The sequence below is a fragment of the Hypanus sabinus genome, chromosome 11 (assembly GCF_030144855.1).
Source record: "Hypanus sabinus isolate sHypSab1 chromosome 11, sHypSab1.hap1, whole genome shotgun sequence".
Classification (NCBI taxonomy): domain Eukaryota; kingdom Metazoa; phylum Chordata; class Chondrichthyes; order Myliobatiformes; family Dasyatidae; genus Hypanus; species Hypanus sabinus.
Genome location: NC_082716.1, coordinates 3,812,719 through 3,838,880, shown reverse-complemented (window position 1 = coordinate 3,838,880; position 26,162 = coordinate 3,812,719). Strand labels below are relative to the sequence as shown.

The window sequence follows — 26,162 nt, the reverse complement described above, 5'->3', positions numbered from 1 at the left end:
AGAGTTTTGTAAAACACTTCAAAAGCTTCTTGAATTTCACTTAGCTTACTTTTTATCATTTTCATTCTTGGATCCCCAATTCTATGAATTGTATTTTCTGCTATCTTCTTTTTCAGTTTCCACGCCAGTATTTTCATAGATTTTGATCCACTTTCATAATGTCTCTGTTTCAGAAACATTAAGTTTTTCCTGATTTCTTGCGTAGCCAAATTATTTATTCATTCCTAATTCTTTTAATTTCTCCTAATGTATCCTGTGCCAAATTCAATTTGTTTTTTCTCTAGTTCCTTCAGTCTATCTTGTAATTCCTCTAATGTTTTATTCCTTATTTTTTTCTTATATGAAGATATTGCTATAATTTTCCCTCTTAAGACCGCCTTCAGAGTATCCCATAAAGTGGGAGGTGAAACCTCTCCATTTTCATTAAATTCTAAGTAGAGACCAATTTCTTTTTTAATTTGTTCCTTAAAGTACAGATCATTGAGTAGACTTGAATTTAGTTTCCAAATAGTATTCTTTGGCTGTAGGTCAAAATCAGCAGATAAATATATAGGTGCATGGTCACTTACATCTATTGTCCCAATTCCACAGTTGTTTATTTTGTCTTTGTCTTTTCCAAATGTTATGAAATAGTCTATTCTTGCATATACAGAATGTGAAGCAGAATAATGAGTGTGATCCCTTCTGTCAGGGAAAAGGTCCCTCCATATATCAATTAAACCAACATCCTCAAAAAGTGTATTAACTTTCTTATGTAAAGATTTTGTTTCATAGGTTTTTCTGTTGGAAGAGTCTAAGTTTGGTTGTAATTTTAAATTTAAGTCTCCCCCACATAGCAGGAGACCTTCTGTTTCTATTACCATAATATCAGTAATTTTCTGAAAGAAACCAATATCACTTCCCGGGGGTGCGTATATATTCAATAGAGTAACTGAATTGATAATAGACAATAGGTGCAGAAGTAGACCATTCGGCCCCTTGAGTCTGCACTGCCATTCTGAGATCATGGCTGATCATTCACTATCAATACCCAGTCCCTGCCTTGTCCCCATATCCTTTGATTCCCCTATCCATCAGATATCTATCTAGCTCCTTCTTGAAAGCATCCAGAGAATTGGCCTCCACCGTCTTCCGAGGCAGTGCATTCCACACCTCCACAACTCTCTGGGAGAAGAAGCTCTTCCTCAACTCTGTTTTAAATAACTGACCTCTTATTCTCAATCCATGCCCTCTGGTACTGGACTCTCCCAACATCTGGAACATATTTCCTGCCTCAATCCTATCAAATCCTATCCTGTCTATATTCCCCCTTACCAGAACATATCTGCCTTCTTTATCTCCCATTTCAAATATTTTTTCAAAACTTAGCTTACTTGAGATAAGAATAGCAACTCCTCTCCTGTGCCCTGATTTATATGAGGAGAAAAACAGATCAGTGAAGCCCATTCTCAGTTTTTTATGCTCATTATCATTTAAATGAGTTTCCTGTAAATATACTACATGGGCTTGTTCTTTTTTCATGTTGGATAAAATTCTCTTACGTTTGATTGGATTTAATAGCCCATTTACATTAAAAGAAATGAATTTTACCTTGTCCTTAGCCATCTGTATTTATCTGTCAATGTATCATTGAAATTAGAATAAAACTTAATCGATCTACTCCCTGAACAAATAAGAACCAAGAAACTCCAATAATAACAAAAATGGCAGCAAACGTGTGATTCCAAGGCTGAGGTCTCTAGTAAATGACCCTCTGTTAAGCTGGAGGAAATGTCTAGCCGTGAGGGATAACCCCTCCAATTTGTGAGTTGAGGGCCCCCATTGCAGTATTCATAAAAGTCAGTGAACAAATCCATTACACAGAAAAGATTTCCCTGTGTACTATATATATATATATATAGCACACACACACACACGCACACACACGCACACACACACGCACACACACACGCACACACACACGCACGCACACACGCACGCACACACGCACGCACACACGCACGCACACACACATGCACACACACACGCACACACACACACACACGCACACACACGCGCACACACACGCACACACACACACACACACGCACGCACACACGCACGCACACACACACACACACACGCACACACACACGCACACACACACGCACACACACACACACACACACATACACACACATATATATATTCTCATTTTGGTGGGGGAAAAGGAGTAAGTGAGCAAATAAAGAATAACAACTAAGTAATATAAAATCCACATTATAATAAGTATTTCTCAAGATAGGTATATCACCGTGTACTTTTGCTTCTGTTTAGCTTCTCAGCATTTTTAAAGTTAGCCAGACCTTACGGCTCTTCTGAAAGGGATGAGGACTGTCTTTGGGAAACTCCTGGTCTCTTCCTGATAAGTTTCTCTTGGCTTCCTCCCGTCTCCTGCCTTCTCTATTCTCGCACTATTTCCCAAGCCGAGTGGGACAGTTTATCAGCCAGGCTTTCTTTCGTTTTGGTCATGCTGACGGACAACCCTCTGGCCTTCATGTCTGTAGTCACCTCTTCCTCTGTCTGGTACAACTGCGTCCTGTTGTCATAAAACACTCGAAGTTTAGCAGGGTATGGAGTTTGAAATCTAATCTTATTTTGCTTTAGTACTCTCTTTACTTCAGAGTATTCTTTGTGTTTCTGGAGGACTGTGGGGGGGGGGGTAATCTTTGTCGAAATATATTAATTTATCCTCTAAAAACACTCTTCTTAACCCAGGCCCATCGTAGAATCTCTGCCTTGGTGCTGTACCGAAGGAATTTATTTATAATTGATCGTGACTTTCTATCTTGGGTAGGTTTTGGGACCAACACGCGGTGGGCTCTTTCGACTTCCAGCTTCATAGCCGGGGGAAGCTCCAGTGCGTCCCGGAGTAACTTTCCGACAAACTCCGTCATAGACGGGCCCTCCGCTCCTTCAGGAACATTGTAGATCTGATATTTTTCCGCTGTGATCTTCCCTCCAGGTCAAGCAGTTTACCTTCTTGGTAATTTAATATTTTTATTGTCTTGCTCAGTATCCGTTCCACGTTTTGAACGCGATCTTCCACCTTCTCAATGTGAGTCTCTGCCACCGCTATTTTTTGATTAACGCTGGCGAGCTCTGCCTTAATATCACGGAGCTGCTGCTTTATATCTTTCTGGACCTCCATTATTTCTTTCAGGATTTTGAACATATTCACCGCTTCGTCTGAACGAGGCGTTTAATGTCCGTGGAAGCAGAGTCCTGGGCTTTGGCTAAGTGGGCTTTGGCGTAAGGGGACTTCGGTAAGCCTGTGTGATTGCTCGCTGAGGGGAAGAAGGTAAGGTCACTAGGTGCTTTTTAGACTTATTCTATTAATCCAGTTCAGGTAATGGGGGAGACAGTCAGAGCAGTGGTGTGCTCCGTATGCAGTATGTGGGAAGTCAGGGTCAACACAGTTGTCCCTGATGACCACACCTGCAAAAGGTGCGTCTAGCTGCAGCTCCTATCAGACCGAGTTAGGGAGTTGGAGCAGGAGCTGGATGAACTACGGATCATTCGGGAGGCAGAGGCAGAGATAGATAGGAGTTATCAGGAGGTAGTCACACCAAAAAACCAAGAAGTAGGCAGATGGGTGATGGTCCAGAGAGGCAGGGGGAGCAGGCAGAGAGAGCAGAGCACCCCTGCGGCCATTCCCATTAACAATAAGTATACCGTTCTGGATACTGTTGATGTGGATGACCTACCAGGAATGAGTTGTAGTGGTCCTGCCTCTGGCACAAAGGTTGAACCCTCAACTAGAAAGGGGAGGAGGGAAGAGAAGAGAGCGATAGTTTTAGGGGATTCTATAGTTAGGGGGGCAGATAGGAGATTTTGTGGGGCAGATCGGGAGTCTCCCTGGTGCCTCCCTGGTGCCAGGGTCCGGGACATCTCAGATCGGGTGCAGGCTATTCTTGAGAGTGAGGGCATGAACCCAGATGTAGTGGTCCATGTAGGGACCAACGATGTAGGTAAGGTGAGTGAGGGGGTCCTGCTTAGAGAGTTCAGGGAGTTAGGAGTGAAGCTGAAAGGCAGGACCTCCAGGGTGACAATCTCGGGATTGCTACCTGTGCCACGTGCGAGTGAGGCGAAGAATAGAATGATTATGCACATTAATACGAGGCTGAGAGCATGGTGCAGGAAGGAAGGGTTCAGGTTTTTGGATAATTGGTCTTTGTTCCAGGGACATTGGGATCTGTTTCGAAGGGATGGTCTACATCTGAACCGGAGGGGTACTAACATTCTTGCAGGAGTATTTGCCAGTGCTGCTCGGGGGGGTTTAAACTAGATGTGCAGGGGGCAGGGATCCAGATCCAGAGGGTTGGTCAGAAGGTGCATGGGGTTAAATGTGTACAAGGTTTGGGTGATCTTGAGAAGGCCATCAAAATTCAGGGTGCAATTTGCCCGATGGAAGTTCAAGGAGCTGGGTTAGGTACAGTAGACAGTGTTTTAAGCAAAGAGAGGAGGAATGGGCTAAGAATTCTACACTTGAATGCGCGTAGTGTCAGAAATAAGACAGATGAGCTTGAAGCTCAGATGAAAATGGGGAACTACGATATTGTTGGGATAACGGAGACGTGGCTGCAAGCGGATCAGGCCTGGGAATTGAGTGTACCAGGGTATACGTGCTATCGTAGAGACAGAAATATGGGAAGAGGGGGTGGGGTGGCCCTGTTGGTGAGGAATGAGATTCAGTCCTTAGCAAGAGGTGACTTGAGAACAGGGGAAGTAGAGTCTGTGTGGATTGAGCTGAGGAACAGTAAGGGTAAAAAGACCCTAATGGGTGTTGTGTACAGGCCCCCAAACAGTAGCGTGGATATTGGGTACAAGTTGATTAGGGAGTTAACATTGGCATGTGCTAAAGGTAATGCAGTCGTTATGGGAGATTTCAACATGCAGGTGGATTGGGAGAATCAGGTAGGTGCTGGACCCCAGGATAGGGAATTTGTGGAGTGTCTAAGGGATGTATTTTTGGAACAGCTTGTGCTTGAGCCAACCAGGAACGAGGTTATTTTGGACTTGGTGATGTGTAATGAACAGGAGTTGATAAGTGATCTTGAAGTAAAGGAGCCATTAGGAAGTAGTGATCATAACATGATAAGTTTTTATCTACAATTTGAGAGGGATAGGGGCAGATCAGAGGTGTCAGTGTTGCAATTAAATAAAGGAGACTACGGAGCCATGAGGGATGAGCTGGCCAAAGTTAAATGGGCGGATGCCCTGGCAGGAAAGACAGTGGATCAGCAGTGGCAGATATTCTTGGGCATAATACAAAAGATGCAAATGCAGTTCATTGCAATGAGAAGGAAGGATTCAAAGAGGGGGAAGGGGCCACAGTGGTTGACAAAGGAAGTCAGAGATTGTATAGCATTAAAGAAAAAGAAGTATGACAGGGCTAAGATGAGTGGGAATACAGATGATTGGGAAAGTTTTAAGGAACAGCAGATCTTAACTAAAAAAGCAATATGGAGAGAAAAAATCAGGTATGAGCTCAGTCTAGCCAGGAATATAAAAGGGGATAGCAAAAGCTTTTTTTAGCTATGTGAAGAGAAAGAAGATAGTTAAGAACAATGTTGGCCCCTTGAAGAATGAATTGGGAGAAATTGTTATGGGAAACAGGGAAATGGCAACAGAATTTAATGCATACTTTAGATCTGTCTTCACCAGGGAGGACACAAGCAATCTCCTAGATGTATGGATGGGCCAGGGTCATAAGATATCAGAGGAATTGAGACAGATTGAAATTAGGAAAGAAACTGTGATGAGTAGACTGGTAGGACTGAAGGCTAATAAATCCCCGGGTCCAGATGGTCTGCATCCGAGGGTTCTAAAAGAGGTGGCTCAGGAAATTGCGGATGCATTGGTAATCATTTTCCGATGTTCCTTAGATTCAGGATCAGTTCCTGAAGATTGGAGAGTGGCTAATGTTGTCCCACTTTTCAAGAAGGGAGGGAAGGAGAAAACGGAGAACTATCGCCCTGTTAGCCTAACGTCAGTCGTAGGGAAGATGCTTGAGTCCATTATTGTGGCACATCTAGATGGCAGAAATAGGATTAGGCCGAGCCAGCATGGATTTACCAAGGGCAAATCATGCTTGACTAATCTGTTGGAGTTTTTTGAGGGTGTAACAAGGATGTTAGACGAGGGTAAGCCAGTAGATGTTGTGTACCTAGATTTTCAGAAGGCATTCGATAAGGTGCCACATAGGAGATTGGTGAGTAAAATCAGAGCTCATGGCATTGGGGGCAGGGTTTCAACATGGATAGAAAACTGGTTGGCAGATGGAAAGCAAAGGGTAGCAGTGAATGGGTGTTTCTCAGACTGGCTGGAGGTGACTAGTGGGGTACCACAGGGCTCTGTATTGGGACCACAGCTCTTTACGATTTATGTCAATGATTTAGATGAGGGCATTGAAAACTATATCAGCAAGTTTGCTGACGATACTAAACTGGGTGGCAGTGTGACATGCGAAGAGGACGTTAGGAGAATACAGGGAGACTTGGATAGGCTGAGTGAGTGGGCAGATACTTGGCAGATGTTATTCAATGTGAATAAATGTGAAGTTATCCACTTTGGAAGCAGGAACAAGAGGGCAGAGTATTGTCTGAACGGTGTCGAGTTAGGTAAGGGAGAAATGCAAAGAGACCTAGGAGTCCTAGTTCATCAGTCAATGAAGGTGAATGAGCAAGTGCAACAGGCAGTGAAGAGGGCAAATGGAATGTTGGCCTTTGTTACAAGGGGAATTGAATACAAGAGCAAGGATGTTCTTTTGCATTTGTACAGGGCCCTGGTGAGACCACACCTGGAATATTGTGTACAGTTTTGATCTCCAGGTTTAAGGAAGGACATTCTGGCAATTGAGGAAGTGCAGCGTAGATTCACTAGGTTGATTCCTGGGATGGCAGGGCTGTCTTACGCTGAGAGATTGGAGAGATTGGGCTTGTACACACTGGAATTGAGGAGATTGAGAGGGGATCTGATTGAAACGTTTAAGATAATTAAAGGATTTGATAGGATTGAGGCAGGAAATATGTTCCAGATGTTGGGAGAGTCCAGTACCAGAGGGCATGGATTGAGAATAAGAGGTCAGTTATTTAAAACAGAGTTGAGGAAGAGCTTCTTCTCCCAGAGAGTTGTGGAGGTGTGGAATGCACTGCCTTGGAAGACGGTGGAGGCCAATTCTCTGGATGCTTTCAAGAAGGAGCTAGATAGATATCTGATGGATAGGGGAATCAAGGGATATGGGGACAAGGCAGGGACTGGGTATTGATAGTGAATGATCAGCCATGATCTCAGAATGGCGGTGCAGACTCAAGGGGCCGAATGGTCTACTTCTGCACCTATTGTCTATTGTCTATATCGGTCAATGGGGTAGCGCTGAAATGTTCTGACTCTTTCCCATACTTAGGAAGCTCTGTGACCAACACCAACTCATCAGATCTGGAAGATGAGAGGAGAATTCAATCAGCTACAAAAGTCTTTTGTGCTTTGCAGAAGCGACTTTGGTCTCGCCACAACATGAAAATGGCAACCAAGGTCAAAGTGTATAACTCAGCTGTTTTACCATCTCTGCTTTATTCAACTGAAACAATGACATTGTAGCGGAAGCACATCAAGAAATTGATCAGACACAACTCAGGCACTTATGCCAAATATCACACATCAAGTGGCAAGAGAGGGTACCAGATGTGGTGGTGCTCAAACGTACTGGGACAGTCAGCACAGAATCGCTCATCACAGCTTCTCAGCTGCATTAGACTGGTCATGTCACAAGAATGAGCGGTGATCGTTTACCCAAAGCTGCTTTCTATGGCGAGCTACATGAGGAAAGAGGAAGCATGGTGGTCAGAAGCTGCACTATAAAGATGAGTTCAAGCGCCGTATGAAGAGCACTGACATGAATGTCAACACCTGGGAGAAAGGTGCTTTGGACAGAAGAAATTGGCACTGCATTGTCAAGAAATCAATCCCAGCTATCAAGGAGAAAAGGCAGAAGAAATATGAAGCAGGTCATGAACGCAGACATTCGGTGCTAGACCAGTCAAATCACAAATGCAACCAATGTGGGAGACAGTGCCGATGTCGATCTATGCTGGTTTTGTGGCCCATAAACGCGCCTGCAGATACTAAACTCTCAGCACAGTCAACATTGAAATTGATAGACAGCCGAAGATGTAAATAATTAGCTATATTTGTCACATGTTCATTGCAACATGCAGTGAAATATGTCGTTTGCATCAAATCAAATCAGCAAGGATTGTGCTGAACAGCCTGCAAATATCACCATTCTTCTGGTGACAGCATACCATGCCCATGTCTCACTAACCCTAACCTGTACATCTTTGGAATCTGGAGTACCCAGAGGGACACAGTCCCTCCACGCATTGAGACTTCTCCACGCAGTCACGGGGAGAACATACAAGTTCCTTACGCACAGTGGTGGGAATTGAATCCCAATCTGTGTAAATGTGACAAATAAATCTAATGTAAATCTAAACTCCATCATTGGCATGCATAGATGCACCCGCCACTCTGGTTCTAACCAATGGTGACATTTCTTGTCCTGTGTCTTTTCTATGACCAAAGAACACTGCTGAACAGTATGGTATTTTCTTCACCTATTTATAGTATAATATTTTGTTTTATGTGCTGCGTGTGATATATGTCATGTGGGTACACCGTGCTCCAGAGGAATGTTGCTTCATTCAGTTGTATATATGCATAGTCAGAAGACATTAAAATTTAATTTGAACCCTGATCATACAGCTGGCACTGTAAAGCGTTGCATTGACTGTAATGCTACAGTGCCACCACTGAAAGCATCTAATATCAGGGCCTCTGGATGTCTCAGAATCAGGGAGCCTTCCCAAGATAAGAGCCTCTGAGAACCTGGGAAGTTTGGAGTCTATTTAAGAGCCTATCTCTGACATATCTACCACCAGGCACCCAGCATTTACTGTGTTAAAATAAAGCTTACATCACCCCTACCCACCTCTCTCTACTACTGAGTGCCTACTCTCTAGTACTAGATATTTCAAACTAATTTACTGGCTGTGTACTCTCTGTGTGTGGCCTCTGTCGGTCGTGGTCGACCATGGGTCCTGCGCCTCTGGTAGTCACTGGTTTGTCGAGCAGTGTCAACTGTGGCTATTGAGGCCGAACCTGGAACGGTAGGCTCTGCCACGGGTGCTGCACGTGTAGGGCGTCGTGGAATTGTTGTCCGCTGTGCTCTCCGTTTAGCTCTGCACTCCTCAAACTGACTCAGGATCACTCTTTCGCCTTGCACTAGGTGTTGCTGAAGAGTACCTCACCATTTGTTGCGGTCATCTGCTGTATCCTCCCAGCACTCTGTGTTGATTTTTAAGGCTTTCATGTCACGCTTGCAGAGGTCCCTCCAGGTGATGCTGAGGATGCGGCGAAGGCTGTGCAGGTGAAAACAATATATTGAGTCTTCTCTCCTGCTTGGAGTAGATGGTTCAAGTCTCGCTACTATACAGCAGGGTGTTGATAACGCTTGCAATGTGCACAGTCTTGGTCTTTGTTGTGAGTTTTGGATTCTCCCAGTCCCACGAGGAGAGTCGAGTAAGGATCAATGTTGCTTTGCCGATAGGCCTATTGATTTCAGCATCGAGGGAGAGTGTCGCTAATGGTCGACCCCAATTATGTGTACTCGTGGACCACTTCTAGATTATAATTGTTGATGGTAATGACTGGTGTCTCCACTACGTTCTGGGCAAGGACATTTGTTTTCTTTAGGCTGATGGTAAGCCCGAAGTCCTTGCATGCCTTAGAGAAGCGGTCCATGAGAGTTTGTAATTGCTGTTTGGTGTGCAAGGTTATAGCAGCGTCATTGGCAAAGAGCATGTCACGTATTAAGATGTTTCACACCTTTGTTCTTGCTCTCAGGCACACAGGGTTGAACAGCTGCCCATCAGACCTGGTGTGCATGTAGATGTCTTCTGTCAATGTCTCGAACACGTGCTTCAATAGCAGAGAGAAGACTCGAGGGGCCGAATAGTCTACTTCTGCACCTATTGTTTATTGTCTATTGTTGAATACCAAACCAAGATCTCTCAGGGTAGATATGAAAAGGCTTTTGTAGAATTGCACAGAAATATGCAAGCTAGCCATCAGCTCTGTTGCAATTTTTATTAAGTGTTGGTATTAACTACCTACGTTTTACACCAGCCAATTTGCCTACTTGAGCTGGTACCATCTGCCTGTATCCCTATAAACCTTTCCTATCCTCTACCTGTCCAAATGTCTTTAAATGGTGTAATTGTACTTGCCTCAACCACTTCCTTTGGTGGCTCATTTCACATACTCACCACCCTCTGGGTGAAAAACCTACCCCTCAGGCCCCGTTTACATCTTCCCCTCTCAATTTAAACCTGCACCCTCTAGCTCTAGACTCTCCTACACATGGGGTGGGGGGGGGGGGAGAAAGACTGACCATTTACCCTATCCTTCCCCTCCATAAGGTCACTCCTCAACCTCCTACACTCCCAGGAGAAGTATCCCAACCTATCTATTTCTCTCCTTCTACCTCAAGTCCTCCAATCCATGTACGTCCCATCCTCCACTCCATTTTCCCAATTGTCAGTGTTTCTTCTCTCTCTATGTTAATCTAGCTTCCTGTTACAAGCATCAACAAGTTCAAATCCAAAGTAATCTGTCAGGACTCTAGACACCCTCCCCATGAATGCATAAATTTCCATCGGATACTCTGGTTTCCTCCCATGTACTAAAGACATTTTGGTTAGTAGTTGGAGTTAAATCGGGTGTTGGGGGGGGGGGGTTGCTAGTGGTGCAGCTCAAAGGGCTGGAAGGGCCTAACTGTATTGTGCCACTAAATAAATAAATAAATAATGCCATCTAGGACAGAGTTTCACATTCTCTGGGAAAGGACATTTCTTTTAGAGAACATACTATCCCTCTTGCATTCAAGGCTCCCTCCAGAAATAGAACACACAAGAATCTGCAGATGCTAGAAATCCAGAGCAACACACACATACTGCTGGAGGAACTCAGCAGGTTGGGCAGTATCTACAGAAGTGAATGAACAGTCAACGTTTTGGCCCAAGACCTTTCATTGGGATTGGAAAGGATGGGGGAAGAAGCCAGACTGAGAAGATAAGGAGAGAGGATGGAAGGCAGGCTGGAAGGTGATAGGTTGAGGGAGTGGGGAATGAAGCTGAGAAACTGGGAGGTGATAGATGGAAAAGCTAAAGGTCTGAAGAAGAAGGAATCTGATACGAGAGGAACATGGACCATGGGAGAAAAGGAAGGATAGGCTACTCAACTAGAAGCATTTTTTGCTCAGTCTCCTCCATGAAGGCTCTTCATGTTTGATGATATTTTTTCTGTGACCTAATAGGCTATGTTATGTAACAAAGGGAAGATGTCACAATTTCTGTGAGACCTTTAGGAGATGTGACCTACTGTAAGGGGATAGTTGGAGCTACAATACTACTTTCTGCCATTGTCCTGGGGGCATGCTGAACAAAACTGAGAGGTGCTCTAAAGAACTGGACACACCACCATCTCTGTTTGTGGAACTTCTGGAGAAAGTGGCAACCAGAAGGTTACTAGATCCAGTGTATCACCAGTGGGAGCCACTCGTTTACTATTCACTGTCACAGGTCCTCCGGCATATTGATACCCTGGGATTTGATTCCCTCCTCTCTGACTACATTGCATTCATCCACAGCACTGGTAACAAACGGTGCTCAGTGTTCTATCAGGAGTTCACGGAGATCTGCATCAACACCATCCTCTACTGGCTGTTCGCCCGTAAGGTCAGTATACCACTCGTGCACATACTGCTGGAGAGGACCATCAACTATCTGGGAGACAGCAACAACTATTTGGCACTAATCTGCAGGTAATTCACTGGACTATTTTAAGATCATGAAGGGCCAGGTTTAGTAGCATGGAAAATTTATAGCACAATACAGGCCCTTTGGCTCACAAAGCTGTTGCGAACAGCTTAGAAATTGCCTAGGGTTACCCAAGACTTCATGCAAAAAGCTGGGTTAACGACAGTGTCGTGCTCCCTCACTATGACAGATATAAACTGCCTTTCTGATATTGTAACATTCCCGTGGCAGGGGAATGAAGTGAGAGGCTGGGAGGCACCAGAGGAAGGTGATAGACAAGTGAGGAGAAGAGAAGGGGTGACAGGGGAGACAAAGTAGGGAATGGAAAAGGGGAAGGGGAAGTAATTACCAGAAAGTTAAAGAAATCGATGTTTGTGCCATTAGGTTGGAATGTACTCAGATGGAATCTGAAATGTTGCTTTGCCAACCTGAGTGTGGCCTCAGTGTGACATTAGAGGAGGCCATGGGCAGACATGTTGGAATGGGAAAGGGAAGTCAAATTGAAATGGTCACCATGTGGAATGCCTATTGAGGTGGATGGAATGAATGAGATCAATGATGCAGTTACCCAATCTATATCAGGTCCAGCCAATACAGAGGAAGTTGCACTGGGGGCACCAAATACACCGATAGATTTACAGGTGAAGGGTCAGTTGTAGGGATAAGTGCCAGGAAGGAGCTCAGTAGGGGTGGATGAGTGGACAGGGGAGTCAAGGATAGAGCGATCCCTGTGGAAGGTGGAGAGCAGGGGGAAGGGAAAGATGTGGTTAGTGGTGGAAGTTGCAGAGAATTTTGTGCTGGATGCAGAGGCTTGTGGGGTGGTGGATAAGGATGAGAAAATCTATTCCTGTTATGGTAACGGGAGCGTACAGTGAAAAGCATCATTTGTGTCAATGACCAACACGGTCTGAGGATGTGCTGGAGGCAGCCCACAAGCGTCACCATATTTCCAGCACCAACACAGCATGGCCACAACTCACTAACTCATAAGGCTTTGAAATGTGGGAGGAAACTGGAGCACTTGCAAGAAACCCCACACAGATTCAAGAACGTACAAACCCCTTACAGGGCTAGAAATGGCAGTAGTAGTGTTACACTAACTGCTACACTACTTTGCCAGCCCTAACAGTGTTTGCTCAAACTTCTCTGTACTGCTTGTTTGGTCATGTTTCCACAAAGAGCACTCACTCAAAACCAGATACTGTATATGGTAGCTGACATTTTTCTGTTGGGCTCACTGATGTGGATATTCAGCCTCCTGACAAGAGGCATGAACTATTAGCCACACCCACCACTTCCTTCGACAATCCCATTTTCAGCCAAGTTTTTCATTTTAATTCTATTTTTTGCCACATCATTTAATATCTTCCCTCCCATAATGCAATTTGTTGTAATGTACTTAAAATCCCTAGACTGTTTCATACCTTAAGGTGAGTTGCTGTTGGAAAATTTCTAATTTTTATTTTAGAAATACAGCATCGGTAGGCCTTCTGGCCCAACGAGTGACACTGAAGAGCAATCCACTGATTTAACCCAGCCTAATTGCAGGACACTTTACAATGACCATCTAAAGTTACATTCTTGGATTTCGGGAGGAAACTCACACAGTCATGGGGAAGGCATACAGGCCCTTCACAGACACCAGAATTTAACTGCGACAAGTCGAATGTGATAGTGTCACGCTAACTGCAGAGTTAACGTGGCGCTCGAAATCTCATAATCTGGGACATATAAAAATAATGATGCATTTTAGCTGTTTCTTTGAGAGTCCAATCAATGTAATGAAAAACCTACGTTAAAGGCTCTGACATGGGAGAGTGGGTCCACAATTTATTCTGCAGCTGAGAAGGAAGCTTTTTGCTTTGACTTCCAGTTTGAAAAGTACTGTATGTAGGAGCGCAGTGTTATGTTGATGTTGGAGTAGGTTAACATGATAGGCTGAAGTGCCTGTACTGTGCTCTCTTTCTTCTGCGTTTGAAGTTCTATGAAAGGGGTGGAGTTCCTCTTGTTTTTACTACCTCCTGTAGATTAAGTGGACATCCAGAGACCTATTCCCAGGTGGAAAATGGCTAATATAAGGAGGCATAACTCTAAGGTGAACTTAGGAAAGTATGGGGGGGATGTCAGTGGTAATTTTTTTTTACACAGAGAGTGGGTGACGAGTGGAATCTGCTGCTGGGTTGATGGTAGAGGCAGACACATTAGGGACATTTAAGAGGCAATAGACACATGGATGAAAGAAAAGTGGAGAGCTATGTGGGAACGAATCCATAGATTGATCTTAGAGAACATTATAAGGACCTGTAACAGTCCTGATGAAAGGTCCCAGCCGAAAACATCCTGTTCACTTCTCTCCGTGGATGCTGCCTGGGCTGCTGAGATCCTAAGGCATTCTGTGCTTGTTCCTCTAGATTTCCAGCATCTGCAGAATTTCTTGTGTTGATTCTGTGCTCTACTGTTCTGTGTTCTGGACTGAACTCTTCAGTTTATTTTTGTGAATCAGTTCTAACTGGTCTGTGTGTTAAACCACCAGCCCAAGCTGATTCCGTGGTAGTTTGGGAGGAGGTAGGGTAATCTTTGAATAGTTCCTCCTCAGAATTGTTTAAATGGAGAGTAAACCAAAAGCAAAGCAGCACAAGAAAACACCTCTCATTCTATAGTAACTCTCCTTACCCTTATAAAGAGCTTTCTGTTAGTCATACACATCTGCTCTCTCTCGCGCTGGTGATCATTTCCTTCTGAGTAATTGTGGAACTCACCTCCGGAAGTTGCAGATAAACCTCCATCTGTTGCCCTCAGCATCTTCCCCATCTGTGGCTTCTCTTTATGATTATTATTATGAGGTACTGCTTAATGCCAACTGTTATGTCACAATACCGAGAAGGGCAGTTTTGTGTCAGGTATACAGTGTTGGCAGGAAGGCAATTCTGATGGAGGGACAGTTCTGAGGCAGGGTCACACTGTGGGATTGATAGTACTTGGCAAAACATTGGGTATATTTAAGGTAGATAGATTCTTCACTAGTCAGGGTGTGAAGAAATACAGGGAGAAGGCAGGACATTAGGATTGACAGAAAAAATGAATCAGCCATGATGAAATGGCAGAGCAGACTCAATGGCCTAAATCTGCTCCTATGTCTTATGGTCACACTGGGGGGGGGGGGCAGTACTGAGGGAGGTTATACTGTGGGACAGGCATTACCAAGGGAGAGTCACTCTGGGAGGCTCATGCTGCGGGACGAGCACAATTGAGTGAGGGCCACGCTGTAGGAAGGGCAGTACCGCAATAGCATCAGCATGAGTGAAGGCTCCCGAGTTCGAATCCAAGTCAGGCACCCCTGAGCACGCTTTCCATCCGTGCCAGGTTGAGCGTTAAGCTAGCCACTCGGCCTAGTTTAAAAAAAACAAGGGTTGAGTCAGGAACGTTTATATCGTGACCCGGTTAATCTGAAAGGAGACCAATCCTGACACCATGCTCCAGACATGCTGGCTGACTGGTGTGACACACTAAAGTAAAGTACCCTGGAGTGCTGCACTATCAGAGGAGAAAGAAAAAGGAAGGCATGGACTTTATATGTTCTTCAAGAGGACCAGTATAGATCATTGGGTATATTTAAAACAAGTTGATAGGTTTCTAATCAGTCAGGGTGTCAAAAGTTATGGGGAGAAGGCAGGAGAATGGAGTTCATAGGGATAATTAATCAGTCATGATAGAATGGCAGAACAGACTCTAGGCCAAATGGACTAATTCTGCTCCAATGTTTTATGGTCTTACATTAAAAGGTTTTCACATTACTGTGATTTTTTAAAGCACTGCCTGTTTTAGCGTTGCAACTGTCCTTAAAGTGAATTGGATAAAACTGTCTGAAAACAGTGAAGGGATGTGGGCTGAACAGAACTAATGAGTGTCTGGCAGCTGTTACTGTACTTTACAGAAATGTGAACTGTTATCACATACTGGAAATTCATGGTCAATTGGCCATGACTAAAGAAACAAAATCTGATTCAAAGGAACACTCCTTTAGGGCATATTAAACAGAAGATAACTTTAGAAGAAAATATCAGGCACCATTATCACCATAATTAATGGACTAAAACAATAGTAATTTGTGATTTTGTTCTCTTAGGACTTGCACATTAAAATAAAGTGCACCATTTAAATATGATGAAATAATCACTTGGCTCAGAGGCTGATTAAGTTTCTGAATTCCCTGTACAAAATGCTGGTTAAACCCAGCTGGTCAGGCAGCATCTATGAAAATAAATAAAGAGTTGACATTTTGGGCCAAGACTTGATGAGTCCCAATGAAGGGATCTGGCCTGAAAAGTCAACAGTAATACATAAGAGCAGAATTAGGCTATTTGTCCCATCGAGTTTGCTCTGCCATTCCATCAAGACTGACTTATCTCTCCCAACTCCATTCACCTGACTTCTTCCTATAACCTTTGAGCCATGACTAATCAAGAACCTATTAACCTCGTCTTTAAATATACTCAATGACTTGGCCTACACAGCCTTCTGTGGCAATGAATTTCACGGATTCACTACCCTATAGTGAATTCCTCCTCACCTCTGTTCTAAATGGATGTCCTGCTATTCTGAGGCTGTGCCCTCACTACAGGAAATCTCCTCTCCACATCCACTCTGTCTATGCCTTCAATATCTGAAACATTGATTCTTCATTCCTCTCCATTGATACTACCTGACCTGCTGAGTTCCTCTGCATTTTGTGTATGTTGCTTTGGATTTGAAGCATCTGCAAAGTTTCTTGTGTTTATTTGTATATTCTCTGTTTGCATTTCAGATCCTTCACACCAGTGTACAATCCAAAGCCACTGAGAGGTGTGACCCCCTTACACTATGTAGCTCAAAGCAGGCAATCAGGCATTCTGAAGACTTTACTACAGTATGGGATACTTGAGAGGGAGCATAGACCCATGTGCACAGTCCTCATCATCCTCTTCTATCCAATACCTGTTGCTAGAGGCAATGACCATCAGTACACAGAAAAAGTAGAGGAGGCAAAACAATGTCTTGCTTTATGCATGAGAGTGATGTGTTGCATACATGTCACAGAGATTAAGGTAGGTTCACCCTTCAGCTGTGCAAGATGATCAAAGATGTGCTAACTATATGAATTATTTTAAGTGGTGCAACAACCTTGTGCTTCAAAGCCTCCACTTTATTTTAATTCTTTCTGGGTGTTCCCTTCTCTATTTGCACCCAGGTGATGAGCTTCTGAGCCGATGCAGTTCATCTGGCAGCAACTTGTAGCCCTGGTGCAGTTCTCAGCCTGTTTTCATAATCCCACACTCTCTCATCACGTTAGTCTTACAGAGCACTGTAATTGCTGGGGTTATTTTGCTTTTTCATTTCTGTCACAGAAAAAAGCCCTTTGCCTTGGCTCCAGACGAGTCAGTGGTTGTTGCTTACTTGGATTTTTGGAAGGCCTTTGACAAAGTGCCATGCATGAGGCTTCGGAACAGGGCCCCGTGTTATTACAGGAAAGCTACTTGCACAGAGAGAAGATTGGCTGAGTGGCAGGAGGCAAAGAGTAGTAATAAAGGGAGTCTATTCTAGTTGGCTGCCAGTGTTGGTTCGCAGGGGTTAGCATTAGGACCACTTCTTCTCACATTATATGTCAATGATTTTGATGACAGAATTTTTGACTTTGTGGCCAAATTTGCACAAGGACAGGAGGTAGTGTTGAGGAAATGGGGTATGCAAAAGGACTGGGACAGATTGGGAGAATGGACAGAGAATTGGCAGATAAAAAAAAAATAATGCAGGGAAGTGTATGGTCATACATGTTTGTAAAAGGAATAAAGGTGTAAACTATTTTCTAAATTGGGAGAAAATTGAAAAATCATAAGTGCAAGGGGATTTGGGAGTCCTCATGCAGGATCCCCTAGAGGTTAACTTGCAGGTGGTGAGGAAGACAAGAACAACGTTAGCGTTGATTTCAAGAGGGTTAAAATATAAAAGCAAGGACGTAATGCTGGGGCTTTATAATGCATTGGTCAGATTGCACTTGAGAGTACTGTGAGCAATTTTGGACCCTTTCTGGTGTTAGAGTGAGTCAAGAGGAGGTTCAAAAGAATGACTCTGAGAATGAAAGGATTAATGCATGAGGAGCATTTAATATCTCTGGGCCTGTACTCACTAGAGTTTTGAATGAGGGGGGAATTTATTGGAACCTATTGCATATTGAAAGGCCTACATAGACTGTATGCGGAGAAGATGTTTCCCACAGTCTAGGACCAGAGGGCACAGCCTCTTAATAGAGAGAAGTTCATTTAGATTAGAGATGAGAAGGAATTTCTTAGAGCATCTGCAGAAGTCACTGACACAGATGACTGTGGTGGCCAAGTCATTGAGTATATTTAAAGCATAGGTTGATAGTTTCTACATTAGTCAGGTGTCAAAGGTTAAGGGGAGAAGGCAGGAGAATGAGGTTGAGAGGGATAGTAAGTCAGTTATGATGGGATGGCGGAGCAGACTTGATAGGCCGAATGGCCTATCTCCAGTGCTCCAGTGTCTTACGGTCTTCCATACTGATGAAGATTTCTTCCTTTGCTGGTTTCATTGGCATGCATTTGGCCCATACCCCACTAAGATTTTCCTGTTCAGGTACCTGACCAATTTCTTTTTGACATAGAACACTACAGCTGAGTATAGGTCCTTTGGCCCACAGTATTGTTCTGACCTTTAAATCTGCTGCAAGATTATTATAACCCTTCTCTCCTACATAACCTTTCATTTTATCATCCATGTGCCTATACAAGCGTTTCTTAAAAGTCCCTAATGAGTAGTGGTTTTCTCTGGAGCAAGAGGTTTGAGGTGAGACCTGATAGTGTAACCCTCTCAACGGGGCTAAACAGACTTGGTTCGTTAGCTAACTCTGCAAACAGCCATGCAACTCAGCAGTGAGAAGGCCATATTATATGTCTAGGGTTGGTACGATTTGGGGTTCACCCAAACAGGAACATCGTGATGTTTCGATTAAAGAAACCCCAAATTGAGCGAATGCTGTGAAAATACTGCCCATATACAGTCATCAGTAGCCCAGAAATGACATCGTACACCAGCATTAAATTATGTAGAAAGTCAGGAAGGCAACAGCGAACGATTCCTCAGGTGACATCTTCCAGATAGCAAATTTTAAAATTACTTCACTTTTTCTACATCTTCTGGTTGTTCCTTTTGTATTATTTGTGTTATGGAAACTGTTGGTGCATGTGATGTACAGTTTTGATCTTTATCGAAGAATCCAGCACGGCTATGTCTGGAGAGCTGCCTCATAGAGATCAGAGATGAGAATCCGAGAAAGGACCGAGAACGCAGGCTGACTCCTGGAAAAACCTAAGTGAGGTGATGAATTACTCCATCTCGGAGTGATGAGGAAGATTGAAGCATTGAGGTGAAGGTGTTCAGACCCGGTCAGCAAACACTCCCAATGGAGGCTGTCGGGATGATGGCATTCAGGCCCGGACATAGGCCATCGGGACGACAGTGTTCAGACCCTGTCAGTGATCACTCCAGGTGGAAGCTGTTGGGGTGACGGCATTTGGACCCTGTCAGTGATCACTCCAGATGGAGGCCATCGGGACGACAGTGTTCAGACCCTGTCAGTGATCACTCCGGGTGGAGGCCATTGGGACGACAGTGTTCAGACCCTGTCAGTGATCACTCCGGGTGGAGGCCATTGGGACGACAGTGTTCAGACCCTGTCAGTGATCACTCCGGGTGGAGGCCATTGGGACGACAGTGTTCAGACCCTGTCAGTGATCACTCCGGGTGGAGGCCATTGGGACGACAGTGTTCAGACCCTGTCAGTGATCACTCCAGGTGGAAGCTGTTGGGGTGACGGCATTTGGACCCTGTCAGTGATCACTCCAGGTGGAAGCTGTTGGGGTGACGGCATTTGGACCCTGTCAGTGATCACTCCAGGTGGCAGCTGTTGGGGTGACGGCATTTGGACCCTGTCAGTGATCACTCCAGGTGGCAGCTGTTGGGGTGACGGCATTTGGACCCTGTCAGCGATCACTCCAGATGGCAGCTGTTGGGGTGACGGCATTTGGACCCTGTCAGTGATCACTCCAGGTGGCAGCTGTTGGGGTGACGGCATTTGGACCCTGTCAGCAATCACTCCAGATGGCAGCTGTTGGGGTGACGGCATTTGGACCCTGTCAGTGATCACTCCAGGTGGCAGCTGTTGGGGTGACGGCATTTGGACCCTGTCAGTGATCACTCCAGGTGGCAGCTGTTGGGGTGACGGCATTTGGACCCTGTCAGCAATCACTCCAGATGGCAGCTGTTGGGGTGACGGCATTTGGACCCTGTCAGCAATCACTCCAGATGGAGGCCAGAGGGTCAGAGATTGCTCCTAACAGAGGTCACCGTTCAGATGCTGAGTTATGAGTCATGGAAGGATGGTTTGATGTTCTGAGATTGATGCGATTGGACTGTGCTTTATACCAGTCTCCTTCAGTTTTTCAGTGTTTTCTTTCTTGTGGCCAGTTAGCGGGTGGGTGATCAGTAAGTTGTTTGTGGGTCCATGGGGGAAGGGGGTTTTTGATGCTACTGTTGCTGGTCTTTTTTGTGAGTGAGGAGCTGATCGCTTTTTTTTTCTGTGCAAGCCGGGTGTGGGATGTGTTGCTGTCTTTTTTTTCTGCGAATGAGAAGGTTGGAAATTGTACTGTTGCTGTTATTTTTTTTACCAAATTTCAACTTTTAACAAACAGTTACAAGAAAAGAAAACTAAAAGGGCTGATTAGAGTTAAAGCAGTCCAATGTGCTCATACGTTGGAGTAGTCAGGGGTATATCCCTTTACCCACGTACTGGACCCACAGTCTGCGTGAAAAAACCAGCCACATTCCCAGCTCCCCTCGAATATCATCTCAAACGAACTGGCTCTCTCTCTCAGTATTGGCCTTTCCTCTTTGGAGCCATTCACCTGCACAAAGCACTCTCCTTCCAACGGCGTCCTGCGGCTCCTTCTCTTGTATCCGCTTCACAGCTCCTGCCAAAAGACCCCAAACCAGACGAGCATCGTTCAGAAAACTCTTCCCCACAGCTCTCTAGAACATACTCTCACATCCCACATTCCTCATTGGCTGCCTCACATCCCCAAGTTAGACAACATTGGTCCTCATGTTAGCCAAAGTCAAAACATACTTTCCAGCATGGCACACTGCTTTTACAGAAAACTGCTAATAGAAACTACCTCACAGCTAGGCAAGTTTGTCAAGCCGAGGAGTGGTAGTGGGGATGAGCTCCCACTACCTAAAAGTGCTCCTCATGGCATGCGCCTTAAATAGCCTCTGACAACTAAGTCCAACTCCTGGCCTTCTTGTGTGGCTTAGCCTCTAAGCCCGGTGGAACTGTTTCTACTGACAGGAGAAGGGGCAAAGGCGGGCCCTGGCACCTTAAAACCAGTGCTTCGAGTAGATGGAGCTCGTCAGCCTGAGAAGGCAGTCCATCTAAGAGAGGGAAATTTGATTTCAAATGTCTGCTGCCTTGCGGCCATATGCACCCATGGGAAAGGCTTTGGGAGTAAACCCTGAGGCCAAATCCAGAGCTGGAGTCCCTAAGGTAGTCCGAAGTTGCTTTCAACCTTGTTCTAGCAACTCCTGTGACGACACTGCTGCCAAGCTGTATCAGTCCTTGCCCTTCCCTTGGATAACATCAGTGTTGTGAAGAGGGGAGACTTACTGCTTGGGCAACTGCTGGTCTTCCATAAAACCCTGCCCAGGCCTGCGCCCTGGAAACCATTCCAGGAACAGATCCATGGTCTCACGAGACTAATGGATGCCACCACCACAGCTAGGCAGTAGAAATTTTAAGCAGGGCATTCTACTCTCCCCCCACCAAAAAAAAATAACATCCTCATGATTTTAGGCCTTATTAAACCATTACTAATGACATAGTTTTCAAAAAAAATTCATGATTTCAGGACCCCCAAAGCATTTGTGAATGGAAATAATGTATCTCACTATTGGGATAGATGCAACACTCTTTTCTGACTCTCTGAGACCTTCTGATCAGCTTCTTCAGCCTTAGGCACTTCATGTGTCTACTGGAGGATGCCTACCCCGTCTATCACTCATACCTTCCAGCAGCTCAGGCCCCCATCACACGACTGAACTTAACTTCCTTCACTTTAAGCAGGTGCTGCCGAACATCTTCAATCTCCGCTGGTGCAAACCAGGAAGACCTCTTTTGGAAAAGTGTGTCCTCTATCACTCTGATAGTGTAGCAAGTACTCTTGGTGGAACCAACATCAAACTCGTCAGTAAAAAGGACGTCTTCATGTTCCAACATCTTCTCAGTTAATTTCCTTTTCCATTCCTCGGGTATCGGTGAGTCACCGAAGGTGAATGACTTTGAGGTCAACTTCTTCAATCCAGGAGACTGTTTCTCTTTCCATCTACCCGTTAAATTAGACTGTCACAGGAAAAAGATGGGCAATTAGAATTCCGCATCTGAGGGTAACATCTCTTCCAGAGGTGTTCCTGATAATCACTGTCATCCTGTTTGCGAAGACAGCTGAGGAGTTCTGCAGTTCAGGTCTCACCAGCATTCCTGCGGGTAAGCATCGCTCTTCTTCCTGATCATTGGGAGCATCCACCTGGATGGCCAAGGCATTATGCATTCTGGCGAATTTGGGGGTTCTTGTCACTTTAGCTACTCTTCCAGGACGTAACATGATGAGACAGAGGAAGGGGCAGTTGGCTTGTCACAAATAGAGGAAGATTCTAGGCAGTATGAGATGGAGAATAGGCAGGTGATAGAGAAGGGATGCGCTCAGACTGATGGTTTGAGATGTCTCTATTTTAATGCAATAAGCATCATGAACAAAGTGGATGAGCTTAGAACATGGATCAGTACTTGGAGCTATGATGTTGTGGCCATTACAGAGACTTGGATGGCTCAGGGGCAGGAATGGTTATTTAGAGTACAGTCAGCCCTCCTTATCCGCGGATCAGGAAAACCTGGAAGTTCTCTCTCCAGCACTCATTGTTTGAGCATGTACAGACTATTTTTACTTGTCATTATTCCCTAAACAATACAGTATAACAACTATTTATATAGCATTTACATTGTATTAGGTATAAGTAATCTAGAAATGATTTAAAAGTCCAGACAGTCCCTGGGTTATGAATGAGTCCCGTTCCTGAGTCCGTCTTTAAGTGGGATTTGAAGTCGGAACAGGTACATCTGGTATTTAGCGTCAGTTAGTCAAAAGTTTTTCTTAGTATATATTTTACCTTTCTATGCATATAAAACAATTAAGAAACATACATATTTCAATAATTAAACCACTGCGTTGCTTAGTAATAATCGTAGCTTTCATCGGGGCAGGGCCTTTCACATTCTCCATTAAAATTCTACTGATCGTTGACCAACTGTAGCCTAGCGCTTTTTCAATGAGTGATGGCATTTTACCTCTTTCCGATTGCTTTATCACTTCCACCTTATTTTCAATCGTGATCATGATTATTTTCGTGAACAGAAACTGTGCGGATTCAGAGCTGTGCCGGGTCCTAAAGACCCCCGCATTGAGAAAGGTTAAATTAAGTCCGGGGTTCTGCTGGGTCTTAAAGACCACTGTAATAGACAGGTTAAATAAAGGACTTGAGCATCCGCATATTTTGGTACCCGCGGGGAGTCCCGGAACCAATCCCCCATGGATAAGGAAGGCCAACTGTACCAGGCTTTAGATGTTTCAGAAAGGACAGGGAGGGAGGCAAAAGAGGTGGGGGCTTGGCACTGCTGATCAGAGATAGTGTCACAGCTGCAGAAAAGGATGACATCATGGAGGAATTGTCAGTACTGAGTCTCTGTGGAAGTTAGGAACAGAATGAGGTCAATAACTACTGGGTGTTTTTTAATAGACCACCCAATAGTAACAGTGACATCGAGATGCAGATAGAGAGACAGATTTTGGAAAGGTGAAATAATAACAGAGTTATCGTGGGAGATTTTAATTTCCCAAATATTGATTGTCATCTTCCTAGAGCAAGGGGGTTAGATGGGGTGAAGTTTGTTAGTTGTGGATTAACTAGACTCTGAACCAACCATTGAGGACCTCAGCAATGCAATTGACAGTCTGGCCCCGGGGAAAGCTCCTGGCAGTGATGGGATTCCTCCAGACCTGATCAAACACTGCAAGAGCTCACTTGTCCAGCCTTTACATGGGGTCCTCCATCAGTGCTGGAAGGAAGGAGCCATACCACAGGATATGCATGACCCCAAAATTGTCCACTTTGTACAAGAACAAGGGTGATAGGAGCGACTGCAACAACTACAGGGGTATCATCTCCCTCCTGAGTACTGTCGGCAAAGTCTTTGCTCGTGTAACTCTGGGACACAGGGTAGACTCATTCTGCCAGAGTTTGTAGACGTGCCAATGTGGTTTTCGTGCAAGGAGGTCAACTGTCAACAGTCAACATGATTTGCTCACTCCGTCAACTCCAGGAGAAGTACAAGGAACAACAGAAACCCCTCTATGTTGCTTTCATCGACTTGACCAAGGCATTCGACCTTGTCAGCAGGGATGGGCTCTTCCAGATTCTCCTCAAGATCGGCTGTCCCCCGAAACTCCAAAGTATCATCAAGTCATTCCATGATGACATGAGGGCTACTGTTCAGTACGATGGCAGCTCATCAGAACCCTTCGCTATTCGTAGTGGAGTCAAACTAGGATGCGTGTTGGCCCCAACATTATTCAGCGTCTTCTCTCTGCTATTGAAGCACGTGTTCGAGACATTGACAGAAGACATCTACATGCACACCAGGTCTGATGGGCAGCTGTTCAACCCTGTGTGCCTGAGAGCAAGAACAAAGGTGTGAAACATCTTAATACGTGACATGCTCTTTGCCAATGACGCTGCTATAACCTTGCACACCAAACAGCAATTACAAACTCTCATGGACCGCTTCTCTAAGGCATGCAAGGACTTCGGGCTTACCATCAGCCTAAAGAAAACAAATGTCCTTGCCCAGAACGTAGTGGAGACACCAGTCATTACCATCAACAATTATAATCTAGAAGTGGTCCACGAGTACACATAATTGGGGTCGACCATTAGCGACACTCTCCCTCGATGCTGAAATCAATAGGCCTATCGGCAAAGCAACATTGATCCTTACTCGACTCTCCTCGCGGGACTGGGAGAATCCAAAACTCACAACAAAGACCAAGACTGTGCACATTGCAAGCGTTATCAACACCCTGCTGTATAGTAGCGAGACTTGAACCATCTACTCCAAGCAGGAGAGAAGACTCAATATATTGTTTTCACCTGCACAGCCTTCGCCGCATCCTCAGCATCACCTGGAGGGACCTCTGCAAGCGTGACATGAAAGCCTTAAAAATCAACACAGAGTGCTGGGAGGATACAGCAGATGACCGCAACAAATGGTGAGGTACTCTTCAGCAACACCTAGTGCAAGGCGAAAGAGTGATCCTGAGTCAGTTTGAGGAGTGCAGAGCTAAACGGAGAGCACAGCGGACAACAATTCCACGACGCCCTACACGTGCAGCACCCGTGGCAGAGCCTACCGTTCCAGGTTCGGCCTCAATAGCCACAGTTGACACTGCTCGACAAACCAGTGACTACCAGAGGCGCAGGACCCATGGTCGACCACGACCGACAGAGGCCACACACAGAGAGTACACAGCCAGTAAATTAGTTTGAAATATCTAGTACTAGAGAGTAGGCACTCAGTAGTAGAGAGAGGTGGGTAGGGGTGATGTAAGCTTTATTTTAACACAGTAAATGCTGGGTGCCTGGTGGTAGATATGTCAGAGATAGGCTCTTAAATAGACTCCAAACTTCCCAGGTTCTCAGAGGCTCTTATCTTGGGAAGGCTCCCTGATTCTGAGACATCCAGAGGCCCTGATATTAGATGCTTTCAGTGGTGGCACTGTAGCATTACAGTCAATGCAACGCTTTACAGTGCCAGCTGTATGATCAGGGTTCAAATTAAATTTTAATGTCTTCTGACTATGCATATATACAACTGAATGAAGCAACATTCCTCTGGAGCACGGTGTACCCACATGACATATATCACACGCAGCACATAAAACAAAATATTATACTATAAATAGGTGAAGAAAATACCATACTGTTCAGCAGTGTTCTTTGGTCATAGAAAAGACACAGGACAAGAAATGTCACCATTGGTTAGAACCAGAGTGGCGGGTGCATCTATGCATGCCAATGATGGAGTTT

General features: G+C 44.8%; 1 protein-coding gene across 1 annotated transcript in view; it reads left to right on the top strand.

The window, feature by feature from the left end:
• The first annotated feature begins 2,366 nt into the window (after positions 1 to 2,366).
• The window catches only part of LOC132402325 (ankyrin repeat and SOCS box protein 17-like), a 42,422-nt gene continuing 18,626 nt past the window's right edge, over positions 2,367 to 26,162 (top strand). The window contains exons 1-5 of the mRNA XM_059985203.1: positions 2,367 to 2,393; positions 2,758 to 2,764; positions 3,295 to 3,340; positions 11,750 to 11,923; positions 16,723 to 17,002. Of these exons, the coding sequence (XP_059841186.1) occupies positions 2,367 to 2,393; positions 2,758 to 2,764; positions 3,295 to 3,340; positions 11,750 to 11,923; positions 16,723 to 17,002 (534 nt within the window). The remainder of the gene's footprint in view (positions 2,394 to 2,757; positions 2,765 to 3,294; positions 3,341 to 11,749; positions 11,924 to 16,722; positions 17,003 to 26,162) is intronic.